At 37.2% G+C, this 19923-nt stretch overlaps 1 protein-coding gene across 3 annotated transcripts in view; it reads left to right on the top strand.

The window, feature by feature from the left end:
• The window catches only part of WDR25 (WD repeat domain 25), a 69943-nt gene that overhangs the window by 32151 nt on the left and 17869 nt on the right, over positions 1 to 19923 (top strand). For all 3 annotated transcript variants that reach the window (XR_012586638.1, XM_074583989.1, XM_074583988.1), the window contains exons 3-4: positions 4634 to 4781; positions 12377 to 12507. Coding sequence is in view for 2 of the 3 variants with exons in the window: in XM_074583989.1 (XP_074440090.1) it covers positions 4634 to 4781; positions 12377 to 12507 (279 nt within the window). In the remaining variant the exon portion in view is untranslated. The remainder of the gene's footprint in view (positions 1 to 4633; positions 4782 to 12376; positions 12508 to 19923) is intronic.

The following is a 19923-nucleotide window of genomic DNA, read 5'->3' as shown; positions in this document are numbered from 1 at the left end:
CCTTAGGCTGTTCTTGGGTACAAATCGTTTTTCTGAGCTCATATGTAGATGCCATGCAGAAGAATAAGTTTGGGATCCTCTTCTGTAAGAGTCTGTGATTCGTGTTCCTTTTTGGCAGAGAAGGCATGATTAACAGCTTCACTCACTTGGAATCGGAAGTTTTTAATGGTCCTAATTCCTGGGGGACTGTCTTGTCCCCTGGTTTGTACCAGGCCCTGAAAAAATTTTCTTCTGATGGCTGTATTGTAACCTGTTCTATATTCCTTGCAGAATTGCCACACTCTAAACCAGATGATTAGTGTCTGTTTGTTTATTATTTACCTTGGTAATTTAGAGAACATGCTTCTGGGTTCAGGCATCATGTTGGATGCCCTTTGGGGATGCGGGTTATTTCACCAACTCTGCTGGTGATGCCCATGCAGTCTTTCAGGCTGGTTGTTCCATCCTGGTTTGAGCCAGTGTATTCAGCATGTCGGAAAAGTGAAGAAAGAGAGACTATATAAATATATAAAAAATATTTTCCACACTAGTTATTCTCGAAGCACTTGACTATTTCAGTTGAAAGAAAAACCCTGAAATGCCTTTCGTCCTGGAGAATGAATCTGTTAATCTGGCGTGTTAGTATTTGGCAGAGAGAGGCTCATCCCTTTGCAACCCCTTTCCTCCTTTTTTTCATGACAGCGGCTGCCTGTACAGAGTGGGCGCCAGCTACTGAGTAGACATCCACCTAAAGCTTTGGGTGGAGTATGTTGGAACTCTCCCTCTAGCCACATTTTCCACTTACTGTGATCAAGCAGTAGAAATGCCATGCCACAGGAATGGGAAACTACCTAAGAGACTCTAAGAAAATGCAGGCTTGATCGTGGCTTTGTGATGATCCTTTGAAGCATCTTTCCTTGGCAACAAAATACAGTAGGTTCTCAATTTCTTGGCATAGCATGTTTAACATCTCTGTCACTTCTAGAGACAGAACAGTGTTTGTAACTTGTGACAGACATATTCTGTTACGGCTGAGTATTTACAGCTCCCAACTTTTCATAATTTCTTTTTTGTACAGAAGGTACATAGCTTGTCCTTTAATTGCCTTGTTTTGGGTTCTGCACACGCATTTCTGTTTCTTGATATGCAATGGCTCACCTTTATATGACTTTCTGTGGGCATCGCTGCATCTTTAAGTGATTGCTGAAGAGCTAACTCTAAATATCAAATACCACTTCTTGCAAACACCAAGTGGAGCTTCCCTTTTCCTGTGGAAGATGAATATTGAAACTTTAGACTCTGAAATTGTTCTGGGGATGCACCACACAGTATCCTCCTCGCAGCAGGGCACACACTGGTGTATCAAAGTTACACTGAGCTAAATTCACCAGACACAAGACTTGAAGGAAAATCCCAGGCAGGTCATATGGAACCCTACCTAGGGCTGAACGCGCCTGGATGAAGCTTTCAGAGCATTGCCACTGCACAGCAGGACAGGGTCTGCCATCCTCTTCTCTGCCTTGTTTGTCTTCTCTATCCATTAAGCCGTGAAGCCACAGCCGAAGTGGCACCTCTCAGCATTATTTAAAAGCACATTTATGGGCTCCAGTGCGTTTGCATTGGACCGTATCTTGATGGAGGTGTGGCATAACTCTTCTGTCTGAACCGACTGCTTGTACTGAGCATAAACGGTGGTTTGTCAGCAGGGGCTGCAGGGTTCCCCTGTGTGGGAGGAGGTTGTGGGCAGCCCTGTGCTGCTACAGCTGGTTCCAGCTCTCTCTGAAATGGGTGAAAACAACTCACTGTGGGCCAGACTTCAGAGGAGCATGTGGTGCGTCCGCTCACACACATTGAAGAAAAGGAGCAGCTGCTGAGGGCAGGGGACACAAGGACATGAGGAAACATGAGGGTGTGTGTGAGGACATAAAAGGCGATGGGGAGGTAGGGGAAGAGATGTCTATCTGGAGAGAAGGAGCAGAGAAGCAGAAAGGAGCAAAGAGGGGGGATGAAGAAAGTAAGGTGCAAGGAGAGGCAACAAGAAACCTGTAGGCCCAGCGATGGCTGTTGTCTCACCAAAGGGACGTGGAAGGGACCAAGCGTGAGGCCAAGTGAAAACAGGGTGAACTGGGGTAGGAACAGCGGAGAAGCACTGGGCTGAATTGGGGCCTGGGGAGGGAAGGTGCTCCTCAAAGGCCTCGTTTGACTCTTGCTTTTTTTTTCCTTAATATTTGAAGCTGTAATTAAAAGTTTACGTTAGTTGGCAATAAACTAAGTGAATTTCCTCAGTCAAGACTGCCTCGTCCATGGGGCTCTAATTACAGAAGGCATTGCAGCCCCCGCCATTACCTGAGCAGAAGGAGCTGATGGAAGGCAACACAGTGGAGAGAAACGTGGCATTCGGTAACTTTTCCCGTGTGCATGGTCAGTGTCGATCGTTTCCGCTGTTTCACAATAACGGAGGGAAATGTGCAGCTTTAGGGGTGTGCTTTTTCCATTTAATACAGCTTTTTTTTTTGATCAAGCAGGAACTCAGATGTGCTGCTGAACTTGCTTTACATCGCCCTTCTTGTGAAAATTGAGTTTTCATGCTTAATCACTAAAACATGACAGAAAAATATCTGAAGCATGTACCACCTGTTTTTCCTTTCATCTTGATTCGTTCATTAGCTTCCTCTTATTAAAAGCCCTCCAAGACACAATTAACCCTTTTTTAACACTGTGAAGCTTGAAATGATCATTAAAACTCATTAAGGCAGAGAAACTTACTTTCAAAAGCAGTTTAATATTAAAATTTTCCTGATTTCTTTTCTTGTGGATAGGGTAGAATACTTAGGCTATGGCCATCACGGTTCCAGTCTTAACTGACTATTCCAGTAATTAATGATAATTGGTTGCTTTACACTGCGGAACTGCGCTCTGTGCTAGAAGATACTTTGATGAAATAATTTTCTATAATGGAATGCTGTCTTCTGAGTATGCACTATGTAATAATGATATTGTCAGCGAGTCCTTTTTGTCCAGTAAGAAGAAAATATAATTGAAGTTAAAAATGCATTGCCAAAAGTCTTGCTTTTTTCTCCCCTTTACATTCTCCTGTATTGTGAATTGTGCTGTTGCCACAGGAAAGCAAACATCTACTTATGTTTTCTGATCTACTGAGTTGTTTTTGGTTTTAATATCCTTTAAAATGCACAAACATGCAGTCGATTTTATTTTGGTGCTAACTTCAGTGTTTTTGTGTCAACATCCATGAAAGTTGAATTTGATCTCACTTTAAAAAAAGTCATTTTTTGGTAATCTGTTAAGTGCCTAGTCTGTTCCCAGCATTATATAAACAATCTTAGAATTGAGAAATTTATTAGAACAGACAAAATTCAGAATAACCTTCTAAGTTCATAGACAGTGTTGTTTTCATCCTGCACGTTTTTGCAGGATGAAAATGACTAATCACAAAGAGACCTACCATGAAGTAGAATGGTGACTTTAGAGCAATAAACTGCCTTGGGTTTACTGAAACTGCAATAAAGCTATCATGAAGCACTGTCAAAGTGTTGATTTATTTGTACTACTAATATTAGAAGTAATAAAATGTAAGATTTACTGGTACAGTTATAGCATTTGGTATCCATTTTATTAGACAACTCAACAGGTATTACATTGTATCATACAATCATAAGATATTTTATAATCTAGATTTTACTGAAGCACAATATTGTTAGGGAAATTAGTTTTGATATTTAGCCTTCTCTCTCAGAACTGAGCGTACCGGATCTTTATATGGGTCATTTGTTGCTAAACTTCTAATTTTATCTTAAAACTATGACAATAACAGCACCATGAAAAGGATGTGCTTTTGATTATTGTGAACTGTATTTGGTAACTGAAATTATAATTCAGACAAGTTCCATTTTCTAAAATATAGTATTTGGAAACAACTGCCTTTATCTTTAAAAATTACTTTAAAAATCTGAGCAGGACTGTTTATGTTCCGAAAATATTATCTGTTGTATACTTAAAAAAAATTGGCTAACAAGTAGAGTAGGATTTTCAGAAGTGCTCAGCATCAGCCTAATTCTGTCCAGAAGAAACTGAAAAATGAGAGGACTTAGACCAGTCCTTAGAAATCTCCATGTAGATGCATGACGATATTCTTATCTGCCTCCTTGGTGAAGTTAGGGTAAAATTCTACTTAAAATTACAAACTGAGTGACAAATATGATAATAGCCTATCTATAGGTAGATGTGAAAGCTGTAATCTGCTAGCATTTCTCTTAATTGATGGAAAGCAGGATTTGATAGAGACAAATATTCGGAAGAAAAATTATTTCAAGGGAAAATGTAATTGGATACATCCCTGCACAGAGGTAGGACAGCATTACGAATGGGAAAGTATAAGATGAATTGCCATTGAGAGCAACATAGACATTTAAAGAAATAACACAAGTCATAAACATGCATTACTGATTTGTGCCTTGTTAATTAAATGCCCTAATTCTAATCAACCATAGAGTTATTTCAAACAGACTTTTACAGCTTAGCAGATACAACTTTGGAATGCAAAGCTTTCTCAGCCATGATGATTTGCTGTAGCTACTTATCAGTACATTGGAAAAAAATATTGTGATTCGATGTTGTCCTTATCATTCTTTTTAAGGTATGGGATGCTGTAGATACAGGCTGCTGTTTAAGAACATATTCCTGTCACTCCTGTGCTGTTCGAGCTGCCCGGTGGTCATCTTGTGGAAGAAGGATCCTCAGTGGGGGCTTTGATTCCATGCTGCATTTAACAGATGTAGAAACAGGTAAAGGTCACATAAGGGTGCATTACAGCCCTGTCTTTATTGAGTATAGATAACTTTGGATCTTGTTTCTTCTAAAAATATATAGAAAATCTATAGATCAAAGTTAGAATTCTTGAAATGTGTCCTCACTAAAAAAATATATCTACAATTAAAGGTAGTGTGAAATATTTAAGAAAACTGAAATATCTTTAATTTTGTGATCACACGTAATTTCTATTGTCAGGTACTGCACAGATGAACAGAATGAAACATGATTTTTTTTATGCTCTGTCATGATCATTCATTAAAATATTTGAAGAGCCTCTTAAGGCTGACTTCAGTAACATTTATATATATGGTTAGTTTAAACATAGGCTTGTACCTTATTCTCCATTGGGTGGGTTTTAAATTTCTGCTTAAAGTTAATTAGGTGGTTTATAGTTTTTTTTTTCTGAATGGGACCTTAATTAGGAGCATAGAAACTTAAATTCTGGTATGAAGCCTTGAGACTGAACCTGTGTTGCTTTGATGCAGCTGTGAATTTGATTTGGGATTTGATTGTTGTGACCTTAACAACTGGTTTCCTGGATGCTGTCTCTCCTTATGTCTCCTCCACAAACTAAAGTGCTTCTATCAGCTATATTTCTTCTCTCCTTTATATGTTATCAGCACTCATACAGCAGCATTCATTGGGGCTGTACATAATAGGGCACCTGTGTGTATATATAAATCGTTAGGCCTAAAATAGTACATTTTCAGATGAAGAGACGGAATTTTTTTTTTTCCACTTAATTTATTTTTAAATGTTTAACTCCTGCAAAGGCGCAATGTTTTTTTGTAAGGCTACAAAAGAAACCCTTACAAAAATTAACAGAAGTTCTTGTCTACTAGGGTTTTCTCTTACGTAAAAGTAAGAAGTACATTGTATGTGAATATCTGGAGAGCAGAAATCCTATTCAGATGAACTGGGAAAGCGGCCAGGAAATTTATGAATATTGTTCACATGAAAAGAAGATTCTTTTTCATGCTCCAAGAATTTATCTTTCTCAACATTTGTCATACCAGAGGTATTTAAATTCAATGATGGCTGGAAGGGAGCTGTTGTAGTTTGGGAATGTAAGACATGTGACACAGTTAGGGAATACTGATGTTTCAAGAATATTCAGGTTTTGTAATGGGGAAAAGAACTTTATATATCTGATGTAGTAGTAATACATGAGGTTAGGATAGCAAGTCATTATTTTTGTCAGACGACTTGTCTTTTTTATTTTCAGTCTCATTGCAGCAACCTTCTCATTTCTAGTCTCATATATAACTGAATCTTACTAATCCAAGGGAATTTAATTTTGACTGTAGTGCTTACAAATTCTAAAAAGAATGGCTACTGCTGTTAATGGGATTTATAGCAGTAGAATAGATTTTATATGCCTGAGTCATTTGAAGGGACTACTCTCTGGGGAAAAATCTCATTTTATAAAACCATAGAACAAATTCCAAAGCTATATAGTTTTAATCATACACTTTAATTTCTAACATCTCTTTGACTTAACTATCAGTAATGGGATAGTAGCCTGTGTTAAGTTGATTGTAGTGGTTCATTTAAAAGAAGGTATTTCTAGTGTTTTAGGTGATGACAACAGTAACAAATTATATTTACCAAGTTTCAAAACAGATAAGCTTATAAATTGTTCTTTCCTTACTGACTTGTGAGTTATGTAGTATTTCTATCTACTTAAACAAACTGTATGTGTAAAGGCAAAATGAATGCTTCTAATCCTTGAAAATACCAGATATTCGTTATTGCCTTATTTCAAGGGCGCAGGATTCCTTGTAGCTCCTGTGAGCTGCAGTTGTAACGTTGATGTTTGGACCTGACTTTCAGTAATGCACACCTCATTTGAATATGAGTATGATATGAGTGACTGGAATTTTATTCTGATTTCCTACGCATGTAGGCCAGTTTCTGATTTCCTTCCCTGTTGTAAAGCTACTCTTTTCTTTCATATATTTTAGTCGATTCTTTTCAGAGAAATAGGGCAAGCAGTTTGCCTCTGGAATCCAAATCAATTTGATATAAAAAGCCTCATTTCCATTTGAAAACCACTGAGGCAGCTATAAGATCTTGATTTACATTAGTTTACTGAATCATTCATTCCTCCTCACTCCACATCAGGGCTGAGATGATTTCTTTTTTGATTAACTTCAGATAGATGTTAGAACTGTTCCTTCACAGAGGACTTCTAGATCCTTTTTTAGACTTTGGTCTTAATTACTTTCCATTGCTAAGACTGAACTACCAGTGTGTTTAAATGCCGTAAATGCATGCTGGTGGGATTTTATAAATAATAGTACTGTCTTTAAGGCTCTGTGCTCTTGCCTCTTGTGTATGTTGTTCTGGTTCAACATTTTTCTAGTCATGTATATATTACTTGTGTTATAAAAATTGGTACGTGTCTTTCACCAATAGAAACCGAACAGTCTGAAGAGAATTACTTTTAAAAGTTTAGGAAAGGTTGCAAATACAGCTTAAAACATGCATGGTATTGAGCTTCTCATTTGGGATTTTTTTGTCATTTTGGGTTGTTTTTCTGTTAGGAACGTAGTTTCTGCCCTATTAAATCAAAATTGTAGTGTAGCTAATTGTTTGTTCTGCGTCTAATGACATCTAGTTATGAGATTCTTCAAAGGAATGTGCCAGCATTGTTGTAACAAATACTGCTAAAATAAATTCTCCAGGAAATTTTGTTTCTAAGCTTGGACATAACTTTGGGTATCCCTTGACCTAGGATGTTGCATTTTCTGGGGTGATTTTTTTTTTTTTTTAATCTTTGTGATCTGAACAACATCAGAATAGAAGGAAACACTGAAATGTCATTCATCACAAAGCAGAATTTTTCTTGTTGTTGGCATACAAAAACTAATGCAATGGTAGACACATCCATGAAATTTTATCCTGTGGATTTACACCATCAAACCTCTTCCCTTTATCCCTGTGATGAAAGTTCTTATGTATAAGAAGATCTAAGATGCTTCAAGCAGGAAAAATGAGCTGATAGGAGCTCCATGAAGTTCAACAAATACAAATGCAAAGTCCTGCATCTGGAATGGAGTAATCCTGTGCAAGAGAACAGGCTGGTGCTAAACTGGCTAGAAAGCAGCTTTACAGAAAAATACCTGGGCGTCTGGTGCTGAATACGAATGAGGAATGTTCTCTTGCAGCAGAGGTCAACTTCAACTTCATCCCAGGCCAGATTAGCAAGTGTTTACCTACTACATAGAGAAGATGATGACGGGGTCTTCTCATCTCTGAGAAGTGAAAGGATGAGAGGAGAAGGACAAATGTAGGAACACAGGAAAATTTTTGGCTCAAACACTAAAACACATTGTCCAGAGAGGCTGTGGAATCTCTATAATTGGAGATACCCAGAACTTCAGTGGACAGACCCCTAAGTAACATGCTGCAGCTGGACCTACTTTGAGTAGCGGTTTGGACTAGATGACCCCAGGAGGTCCAACCTACATGATTTGTTGATAGTATGATGAAGAACAGGGAAAGAGAAGAATTGAAATGATTGAGGTACAAGGAGTTCACTTGTCCTGGTTTGGTGAAAATAGATGCTGTTGTATAAATCTTCTTTTTCTGAATTCATTTTTTATAGATCGTCATTTATTATCTTAGAGGGTCATCCATTGTCCTAATACCAAGATATCAAGATAAGAATCTCCGCAAATATGGTTTTCTCGAAAACTGTTGCATGCATTCAGAGTATGGCTGATCCAAAATATGCGTAAAATGTTTAAGAATGTCAATTATTCACATATCATTCACGTGAGTGGTTCTGTGGCATAAGACAAGTTCAGTACTGCGACATGGGGTTTCATAAATAATAGTAAATCCAAAAAATGCAGCTAAGCTGCCTGTAAAGATAACTGGTTAATTCTTTTTTATTGTCCTATTTTATATACATTATTTCTTTATAAAAATAAAACTTTTTGAAAGGTTTTCACAAATGTCATAATGATGCAGCAGTCTGAACCAGTGAGACTCCCTGTTTTTTTTCATCTTTACTAACACCACGCTCGCAGTCATTTTCCAGTGATAATTCAGCCACTTTGTTATTTACAGAACAGTAAGTAGTGCTGTGTTCAGAGAGCACTGAAAAAATTGCTTTTAAAACAGTTCTAGGTCAAGTACATTTGACATTTAACTTCTGTTGCATCCAGATGTGATGGAGATGCTCTACCAACTTTAGAAGGGTAGTTGTATTTTTAAACGTTATTTAGAACCATTTTATTTTTGGAATATATGTTTTATTCATCAGTGGTTTTTTCATTAGTCACAAATGAATTGTTACAATAGCATAGGCAGAACATTGGCTGGGTTGAGACTATTTGCATATTGTAGATACTTTTCATTTCTCTAATATTATGACAGAGAGAATGTTCCAAGAAATTTTGGCACATTTCTTGCGTTGCCAAATGCTGCAGTTGTATTTTAGTTCATGGACTGAGCTTGATTTCAAATATAACTTCCTCAGATTTATAATGGTGAATTTAAATTCCCCATTATTTTGAAAGTTTTAGCATTATCATGACTAGGACATTGAAATTAAGCTGTTGGTTTTGAAGGACAATTCAAATTATATATAATATAGTCACATAAATCTGGTTTGTTTGTTTTTGTTTTTTTTTTAACCTGTTTTATTTTACAGTATTTTGAGAGTTTGTTAATGGAACATTTTGTACATCCAAGAGGATGGTCCAAATTTGCTTTTCTATATTTTCTTTTATATTATAATTTGGTAGTCCTATAGAGATGACGTTATTATTGTTAATGTAATTCCATTTGTTCACATAGGAGTTTTAGCGCTCATACATAAACATCACCTCAGGAGAGCTGTGACTTTCTTCTGCTGTTCCTCCCCTTCTCTCCCAGTACTACGTAGACAGTATGTTGTTTGAATATGCATGAAGGTTTTTTGTGACACCTCAGAAAAAACCCCAGTTGATTGATTTTTCTGGTTTTTAAATTTTTTTTCTTTTGAGTGCATCTTTGATGTGAGGTCTCAAGATTCCCCCCAAAATTCAGCAGTTTCAAACAGTATGTTGAACATAGTTTAGTGGTCACTTTCCAGCTAGGAGGTAACAGCATTTTACTTTTTATTCTCACTAATGTAAAGTCCTTGCAATAAGAAGAGAGAAAAAATGTTTATTTTGGGGGACATTTTCAAGGGTAAAAGATAAAATGATTTAATATTTCAAGCACCTTTGCATTGCAGAAACTTGTGACTATGTAGGGGAAAAAATTTGGAAACACATATTGTCAGTATAACTTTGGAAAAATAATAAAACAATTTGTAAGCATGCCAAGATAAAATGGATGAGTAACAGCCAACATTGGTTTGTTAAGAAGAAATTATGTCTGATCAATCTAATTTTCTTCTCACTATTCTGCATGAGAGAGATTGCCACTGTAATGAGATTTTTTTTTTAATATATTGTCTTATGCCTTTTTGTAAATACAGTAGGGAAATCCGTTCTGATTACCAAGATTATTCTCATGTCCTTGTAAGTTTTAGGCTTCACTTTTCTTTACAGATTAGTGTAAGGAAGTGAATGGTTTTGGATTATGCAGGTAGAGGTGTGAACCTGAGGACCACTAAACACAGTTACAGAAGCACCCTGTGCTCAATAACTGTGCTGATGTTCTGTGAAAAATTCGCAGTGTTAAATAGCCTTTAAAATATCTGATTTCATAGTTGAGCAGTTTCACAGTAGGCTGCAGCATAAAGGAGCAGAAACATATGTTCAAGATGTTTTTAAAGATTTTTTTTCATACTGTGTGTGTTACTGGTGAGCCTTTAATGAATGAAGAATTGAATTAAAGCACTTTCAGAATATAAACTGCTCTGCAAAGACATAGTAGGTATTGTTACTAAGATTGTGAAAATTAAGGACTGAGAGAAACATTTGCTTTCGGCTTTGGAATAGCAACTTCTCATACAGGAAAATGATATGTGGTATGGGTTTTCCTTCAATTAGCCAAATAGATTTTCAGAAGATGTAATTTTCTACAGCCTATGAGTTGGTTGTGTCTTTGTTATGCTGCCTTTAGGAACTAAAATACAATAAATACATACACAATAGAAGTGTATACAAGCTTGCTGATATACACCCATTGTACTCTATTATGCATAAGGGAGTCTTCCGCTCAAAGGACATCATTTGCAATATATAAAATGAGGCCTGAAAAGCTGAATGTGTTTAATGTTAAATAAACTGAGTAATTGCAGACAAAAATATACGTAACTCTGAATACCGACTGCCAGAAAGGTGGAGCAGGATCTCCAGCAAACACTGAAGCTGGATTTCCCAAGCACGGGGCTAGGTTATCTCTCTCTTCTTTTCTTTAAAATGAATAAATAAATAATTTGACAAGTCTTAGCCTCTTGACTGTGTAAGTTGAGTTCAGCAGATGGGGAAAAGGGAACTGATGACAAAATCAAATAAATTGGCTCCAAATAATAAAATAAGCGTAAAAAAATTATATGAATGTTTTTCTGACTTGTTCACCTCACATAAATATTTACACACATCACTGATGTTTTTAGCGCAAAGTATTTTCAGTTGTTTAAGAAAGTCTGTTTTAAGACAACTTTCACTTGCTGAAAATGTAGATTAATAAATAATTTAAGAAGCTGTTGTCATAGTATTTTAAGGGTTCTTTTTGACTTCTGCAGTATCTTCTTCACTGTGGCTTAAAGCAGTAACTGTATTTAATGTAGATCTTTACATGTGATATGTAGAATATAAAGCACAGTTGAAATTGTGAAACCAGGTAAATGTATTAATCTTAGTCCATGCTACTGTTCCAGAAATGATATTTCAGTGAATATACCTTAAAGTATATCATGATATCATAATACCATGAATTTGTTAGGAGGAAAGGAAGCAGCGGACTGTGGAAAAGTCCTATAAATTAACGTAGCTGAATTCTGTTGCCTTTGAAAGTGTCGACAATCCAATTGATACTAACCACAGGATCCTGCGGAGATTAGTGTACACAATTAACTGTTGGGAACGGAGTATCCATGGGAACAGCTATTGCTTTCATATTGCCTTCACGGTATGCAAATTATTTCCTACTTTCAAGTAGTTTCACTCCTACCCTCACAGAAAGATAAGTTAAACAACTCAAGAGTTGTAGTATAGTTTGGGATGTGGTATTTCTGTACATATATTTTCTTATTTTTATCCCATTGAAAGAAAGACTATGTCTCCTCTGTAGGGAAACATCCAGCCATTGTAGATTTAGTCCTGCATGTTAACTGAACTGGGACCTTGGCGGAGCTCCTTCTCTCAGTGTGGGAAATCACTGGTTGTCTCCTCTCAGTAGGAAGCAGTCTGCCCATGAGCAGAAGCAGTTTCACGTGGGTAGAAATTAGTGAGTTCAGTCTTGTATTTTCAGTAAATCAGAGTATCCCCAGGTACTTGAAATGTGTTAATGTAAACATATTCACCTTTGACAACCTTGATATTTTTGAAACTAGGTTGAAATGAATAACATATTTCATTTTCTGCTCAAATTTTAATCTCCACTTCTCACTTTATTTTAGGCAAGCAGATATTTAGCAGCAAAAATGAATTTAGGATCAGTGCACTGAAGTTCCACCCTGCAGAGTCAAATATTTTCATTTGTGGAGGGTTCAGCCCAGAAGTTAAAGCTTGGGATATAAGGACTTCTAAGGTAATGGGAATCTTTTTCCTCTTTCTCTTTTAGGCTATTTCCCAGGTTGGATGTGCTGTACATTACCAAGTTTCTAAATGTACTGGTCTTTTGATGAAATGTTATTCTGAAGTATTTTGCATTTGTCATTGATTGTGTTGCCATTTGTTGATACGTACCTCTGTAATGTTTTTGAAGCACAAAGAGGAACATTGTACACAAAAAACGTTTCACGTGTTATGTAAATATGAGTAGCATATAATTGAATTAAATAAAGCCAATAGCTCACTTCAGGATTGTGAAAAGGCAGTTATGTACTAGAAAGCAGTACAGCTAACTTGCTCTTCAAGCTGTTAGGTGTGGGTCAGGACGTGTGTGCCTGTACCTTTTGTGTAGAAGCCTGGAGTAATTTTTACGTTTATGAAAGGGCACAGAGAGGCATTTATAGCCTCTGCCTTTACTTCATCCCGAGCCACGCAGAACGGTGTGCTCCCAGATGCCATTCAGAGCTCAGGTGACACCAGACCTGTAATCTGCCAGTGGAAGCATAAGGCAAACCGACATCCTCACGCACAGAACAGCTCAAAGTGCAGCAGTGACTGTAAAGTCGGTAGTTCTTTATTTTCCTTTGAATTTCTATGTGGGTAGATCCTACTCATTGTAGTTAACCATCTGTTTGCTCTTGAGGGTGACAGAAGGGATCTGAAAAAGATAAGATTGCTTATCTAAACTCTGTCTCTGACTTTGGTGTACTAACAATAATAGGTGAGAGATTTAGGCAGATGTATTTCAGGTATGAGGGCTCTAACAGGGGAGCTCCAAAAATAGTTATGGGAGTCGCTTTATTGAGGAAACACAGTATTATTGTGCAAGTAACAATCTAATTCCTGTGCTGCAGTTGTTCCTTTGGATTTGTCACTCGTGTTTGAGAAAAGAATTTAATAGTGTAGGACCTCTACCACAGACTTCCCTCACATGAGTAAGTTCTTACAAGAAAAACATTAGTAAGTATCTATCAAGAATGACAAGTCTGAGGCTACTCTGAAGATAAATTTACTGTGAGTTTCAGTGTTACAGTGTCAGTGTGAAAACGTTTGTAAAAAGTCTGATGGGATTTATTTCATCCATCATATTTGTATGATGGCTAGTTTTCCTTGATAAGGATATGAAGAGATACTCAAAGCACGGTTCTATGAAGGAAGATTATTCTAGTTTTAGATTGCAAAAATTGTAAATACTTATGATAAAGATCACCTATGTAACTTTTTTTAAAGTTACGAAGTTTTCCATAGTAGCGCTTCCCTCCCTTCCCCTGCCTTGCACTGGTATACAGTACTCCGGTGTTAGTGAGTGATTTTGGCATACTGGCTTTAGTGTGGGCAACTTATAGAGCATGAAAATATGTATGACACAAATAGGAAACAGTACCAGTTCAAAGGGTGTTAATTCCAGATGATCAGAGGTTACTCTGTAAATTTACTGTAGAACATTATTTTTTTCCTGGCAGGGGGCTGGAGAAGGAAGACTAATAGAAGTCTTCTCTCTGGAACAGCAGGGTCAGTGGTTTCATGGCATGCAAATGAAGTAGGGAATACAGTTGTTGTCTCTTGAGATTTTCATAACAGTAGACCTTAATTGTGGGGAGGAGGTGCAGTCTGTAATTGAACACTTAGCTGTCCTTTTTAACATAGAGAAGCTATCGTATGTCATTGGAGGGTGAGCTTCCTTTAAAAAGTCCTTCATGAACTAAACGGGTACCATCTTTTTAAGGCTTGAAGGTTGTTGACTGTAGTGTCAAATTGGATATATTTGATCCTAGTCAAGGAGAAGATGGCAGATGTAGGTGACAAAACATTCTTTCTGAGATTTTCTGATTTGGTGCAATAAGCTTTCCTGTAAATGATACTGTAGTTATACACAAAGTCAAATGGTAGTCTTGTTGTGTGCAAAGCCAGAACCATTCTTTCTTTCACCCCCTGTAGTTGCTTTATGTATGTCTTTGAGTAACTATCTCCAAGAATCCTGTAAAGATGATTTTTCTCTAGATTTGAAATCAGCTGTGATTGATGAGCATCTTCATGCCAAATATGGCAATACCTCCAGCTTGCATATGTCTAAGGTGCCCAGTCTCTACAGATGGAAAATAGTAACTGATTCTGTTCTACAGTAAAAATTATCAAAATGGCATGTTGCAAAAATGTGCCTCTCTGAAAGGTAGCTCACTGTTGGATGCAGTTGTGGAGGAATATGTTTAGAAATCTTTCATAAACGTCAGGAGACAATCTAAAATATGGATAGTGGTGAAGGCACTATAGTTTCAAGGAAATAGCAGATTCATTTACAATGGATATTTACAGTTCAATGGTTATACTTGTATAAGGTGATTTTTTCAGCAATTCTGATGACAGAGATTGTGAGGAAACACCTGAGAACTATGCAAAATTGTCATTGACTCAAGTAGAGTCAAAGGGTTAAATAACAACTGTTATTGCCTGTGCTAGGTAAGTTGGTTCCAAAGTATCTCCTGAGTGTGATGCACTCCTGTTGTCAGTACCTCTGCCAATTCCCAGTATTTTGGTTTTGTCTTTGAACAGTACTATGATGTCACCAAGACAAATGGCTTGAAAAATGCCTTTCTTGGTCTTTTTTCCCCCCTGTGAAACATCAGAGTTTCAATAGTGCTTTCCCTTGGTACCAAACAAGGTATCAAGCCATATTTTATTCCAAGCAATGAAGACACTAAATGTGTTCATCTCTTAAAGCAGCTCCTTCCTTTTAGGTTTTAAATTCTGGTGCGTCGGCTCAACCACAGCCAAACCATCAATTGATATATCTGGCAAACACGACTGTAGTTCGGGCCTGCGTAAACATAGGTTCACAAAACAGTTCCTTGTGGATGGGAACAGGTATGGGACAGCACCTGGACAGAGGCTGCAAAGCAGCATGTGCATCCCAGGCTGTAATAGCCAAATGGTGCCTCCTACAGAACTATATGTGTCTCCTTGCTACAAGGCTGGAGTTTGCTGATTGACGAGGGGTGGTTTGACTGTCTTGGAAAGTCTTCTCAGTGAAACTGTTCCTGAAAACCAGCAGTAGAGAGAAAACACGTGTCCTTCACCAATGGACAGTGTTGCTGGAATAGGGAGAAGGCAAGTAGAGAGGTGTAGAACACAGTTTACACGAGGTGTTATTGCGGTGAGGAGCAGACAAATGTGTTGAGATGGAAGTTGCAGTACAAGATGAAAAGGTAACGGGCAATGTGCAATTTGTGAGGTGCTGGCCTTTGTAAAAGGCATTGTAAGACCACAAAGGAGCACACCCATGTTGATAAACTAGACTTTAATAGCCCACCCATTCATATCTTCTGTAATTCTGATAAAACTACCAGTAGCCTGGCTTGAGATGATCTTCTGGTATGTTTTAATTCTAGTGACTTTTGTGTAAACTACATGTCTGGCAAAATCGCATAGAAAACTGCAGTTTTCAGTACTTTACCATTGCTCAGTTATAAGAAACAATAGTTGTGTCTGGGATCACCTTTGTGTGGGTTGCAGGGGATGATGTATAAGCTGCGTGTGTGTCTGCATGCAGAGCCAGTAGTCAACACTTGGTGACAACACCTATGATTCATTTCCAAAGGCAAAACAGACACCGTAAAAGCCATTTATGTCTAGATAAAAGTGAAACATTTTATTAATTTGGCTGTACATTCACTCTAAAACAGCCCTCATGTTTTCTACTAATTAGGGTGTATATTATCTTTACGAGATTCAAACAGTATTTTTTTGTATCTTTATGCTTTACTACTGTGGTCTTTTTGCCTCCTTGCTTACTGATCTGGGTATGGTGCCTTTTTCAAATGACTACAATGGAGTATTTGTCTTTCCGTGGCCTATCGCCTATCCACTATTAATACTGTTACCGAAATATAGGGTACTCATGATTGTTACCTCATGAATTTTTCCTTTTTGACTGAGAGCGTTGCTGTTGTGTGCAGTATGTCACAACATTGCATGCTGTGACATACACTGATCCCATCTTACGACGTTAATCCCTCAAAAGGCAGTGCAGTCGGTGGCCAGGATGCTATATACGGCAAAAATGAGACTAGCAGAATAATGCGTTTTTATCTCAGTGACTAACCACGCACTCATATTGCAATGCCGAAGCTCCAGCCTTGGAACCTGCCTTAAAGAGCTGCTGATCACTGAGGAATGAACACAGCTGCTGTGTCTGGACCTGTCAGCGCTTAGGAAGATTGTGTGTAACTCTATTTCAGTAAGCTGATGCTAATGAAGAGATCCCACCCTATTACAAGGAAATAATTTACTTTCCAAGAAAATAAATAAGTGAATAAATAAGTGTATTCTGAGAGGTGAAATAGGAGAGGTTTTACTCTTGGTAAAACAAAAAGACGAACCTGTTTCTTTTGTACAGATCCTGTACTGGGTTCTCTCTGGAAATTTTTAGAAGCTGTTACCTCTATTACCTGATTTGTTCACTAGGAAACAATCATATTAATGTAGAACTTCATCAGTTGGAAAACTAGCCAATTAAGTAGTGCATGAGGAATATTAATTTTAATAATGAACAGTGTCTAATCTCCTTAGAAAGTGGAAGGCTTGGGTCTAGCCTGGTAACAGACATTGATCCTTTTCTTTTTGCTTGTTTGTTTGAAATATTTGCTCATTTGAAAACCATAATTTTGTATGTACTGTGTTTGTCTAAAGCAGCAGTGTGGTTTACTCTCTTATTCTGAAACATTTCCAAAAGGGGAGAGAGTTTCTATTATTCTTTGATTCGCCCCCCACCCCGTCTGAGGTAGCTGTAGCTCAGTGATGGGTATAGACTGTTAGATACCCACACTTGTGGTGGTTTTAAAATTTGAAGAACTCTGTGTGTGTACTGAGTGAATGTGGAAGGTCATAGCTGAGTGGAGAAAAAGGGGAAATACCAAAATCTGATTTGACTGCTTATGGCTTCTTCTTGCAGAACAGTGAGTATCACCTATGCATCGTTACTGAAAATAACGTAGTTACATTTCAAGCTCTCAGACATAGAACGGTATGTTGGTTAGGCATGAATCATCAATATCATCAGTATCTAATGTCTGCTTCTCCCCAGTTTGGGGGATTTCAATGGATTCTTCAGGTATTCCTGCTTTCAGCTTACATTGTTATTTTTATTCACAAGATAAAGTAAGCATGCTTGCGGTCCTTTCCATCTTACACAGTTATGACCATACTCAAGGTTGGATAAAGTGTCCTGGCCGATGTTTTGAAATTTATCCTTTTCTAACAAGTGCCATTTGCTCTTAATGGAAATAGATGTCTGAAGCCTCTTGCCGCTTTGTTTCAGTTTTGATGCAAACCACCTTAATATCTTTCAAGTGCTTTCATCCTAATTCATTACAAGATTTTCCCGTTTTGCTTGTTTTTTTTCAAGTGTGTTAACTTGTCATTCAAGTTGCAACCATGTGTGGGTGAACTAATGATTCTTTTTGTTCCCATCATCATACTCCTGATAGAGGAGCTTTTCAGGCTTTGCAGCATATTTTGTCAATAGAGTGAGCACCCTAATCAAGAGCTTGAATCTTGTTACTCGTTGCACATTGAGAACTCAGTATCAGCATTCGCTGGTAATTCAATTTCAGAGGTCATTCGTTAGGATGTACTGCTGTGCTTTAACAAGCTATACACTTGCACATCTTAAATTTAACCACATGAGGCAAAATGACAAATGTGTATCAGGAAATGAGGGAATTTTTGGTGGAAATACAGAGCAAAGCCTCACAGAGATAGAGAGAATGACTAATAACAAAAACATTGTCCAATTACACATACATGTGCAGTGGTTGAAATGGGCTGTTCTATGCCAGTGTGCCACATTGGTGCTTTCTGTTTATGGAAAATGACATAGAATCACTGATAGTGTGTTTTTTCCAGATTAGTACTTCTGAAATCTCGCTTTGGTTTTGATGGGCAACTAATTTTTAACAGGAGCATAAATTCATTAGTATAAATTACTAATATTTATGTATTGAATGTGGTATAGAAATTGGATGTCTAAGTCCCAGAGAAAATGTATGAAGATAGGTTTGAAACAGCCTTTCAGCTAATAAAACATTGAGAAATGTACAGTAGGCTGCTAATCAGAAAGGCAGATACAAAAAAAAAAAAGGGAGGAATGCTGAAAGGCATTTATTGCTATCCCTGTTCTGTTGAGCAAACAGACAAAACGAATTCAAATGTAGCATTGGGTATTGAGCAAGATAAAGAATGAAAGAACAATATGGGAGTTGAAATCTTCAAGATAAAGCTAAGCAATATACTTCAGAGAAATGAATGGATGGAACAGCTTGTTAACTGCTCAGTGAAATGTAAAGTATACAGGCATCTCAAAATTACAGAGACAAGTAATCAAAGCGTCCCCCCCCAAAAAAAAAAGAGAATAAAAGAGGCAGTTGAATAGCGTGTAGAGATCTATTATAGTGGTATTTCTTTCTGGTGGTGTTAAACCCAGTTTTGTCTCTCTGGTGAAGAGATTATTCTGGAGATCTTATATTGCTGTATAACAGATTGATTAAATTTATGAAACATTTGGGGAATGTTTGTAGAGACTTTATGAAAAGACCAGAAAACTTGGAAATGAGCTGCTATGTTTAAAAAAAAAAAAAAAATCTCTGCAGCGTTGACTGAGGAGAGAGCATCATATTGAACAGCCCCCATGGGATCTTTGGATCTCGGAGCTGAACCTAGAAAAACCCTGTAAAAAGCCCTGTAAAAAGAATTGTGCAATAACACTGAGACCTTAAAGTAGTTATGTATTTTAGAAGTATTTCCTTTCTGAGCTGTGGAAGAATTTCTTAAGATGTAATTACACAGTCACTCTCTGTTTTGGCTGATCTACATTAGCTTTCAGACAGGAGACAATATATGTTGCAACCACTTATTCTACCTGAAATTTTGATATTCCTTGAAATACCAAAGAGAACAAAGGATTGAGACTTGTGCCTTTTAGCTCAGCAATGAGGACTTCATTGTGTTCCAAAAGAAAATCTGACAACAGCTAATTTTTTTTCTTTTTAATTTGGATTTCTAAGCTTCCACAGTTGTAATATCAGAACAAGACTACAGGTGTAACTGTCTTGTACTGATAATACTTTTAAAGGAGCTAAAGTTCCTTATATCATGAGTGAATTGTCAGGTTGAACTGAAAAGATTTATTTACAGGTGTCAGCAACATTTGCATAGTGTAAAGCAGGGATGCTAATAACTCTGCTGAAAGGACATACAGCGCTCAAGAGCTTGCATCTGAATGTATTCATTTAAATTTTCTAAATGTATCCATAGAATTATTTTTCAGTTTTGCATATTTTACCTTTTATTTACATTCTGCTTTGACTGATGAAACTCTGAATATTTTGTAAGCGTTCAG

This window comes from Larus michahellis, chromosome 4 (assembly GCF_964199755.1).
Source record: "Larus michahellis chromosome 4, bLarMic1.1, whole genome shotgun sequence".
NCBI classification, from domain to species: Eukaryota; Metazoa; Chordata; class Aves; order Charadriiformes; family Laridae; genus Larus; species Larus michahellis.
The sequence above is the reverse complement of the archived record's forward strand: the minus strand, read 5'-3'. Positions and strand labels throughout refer to the sequence as shown.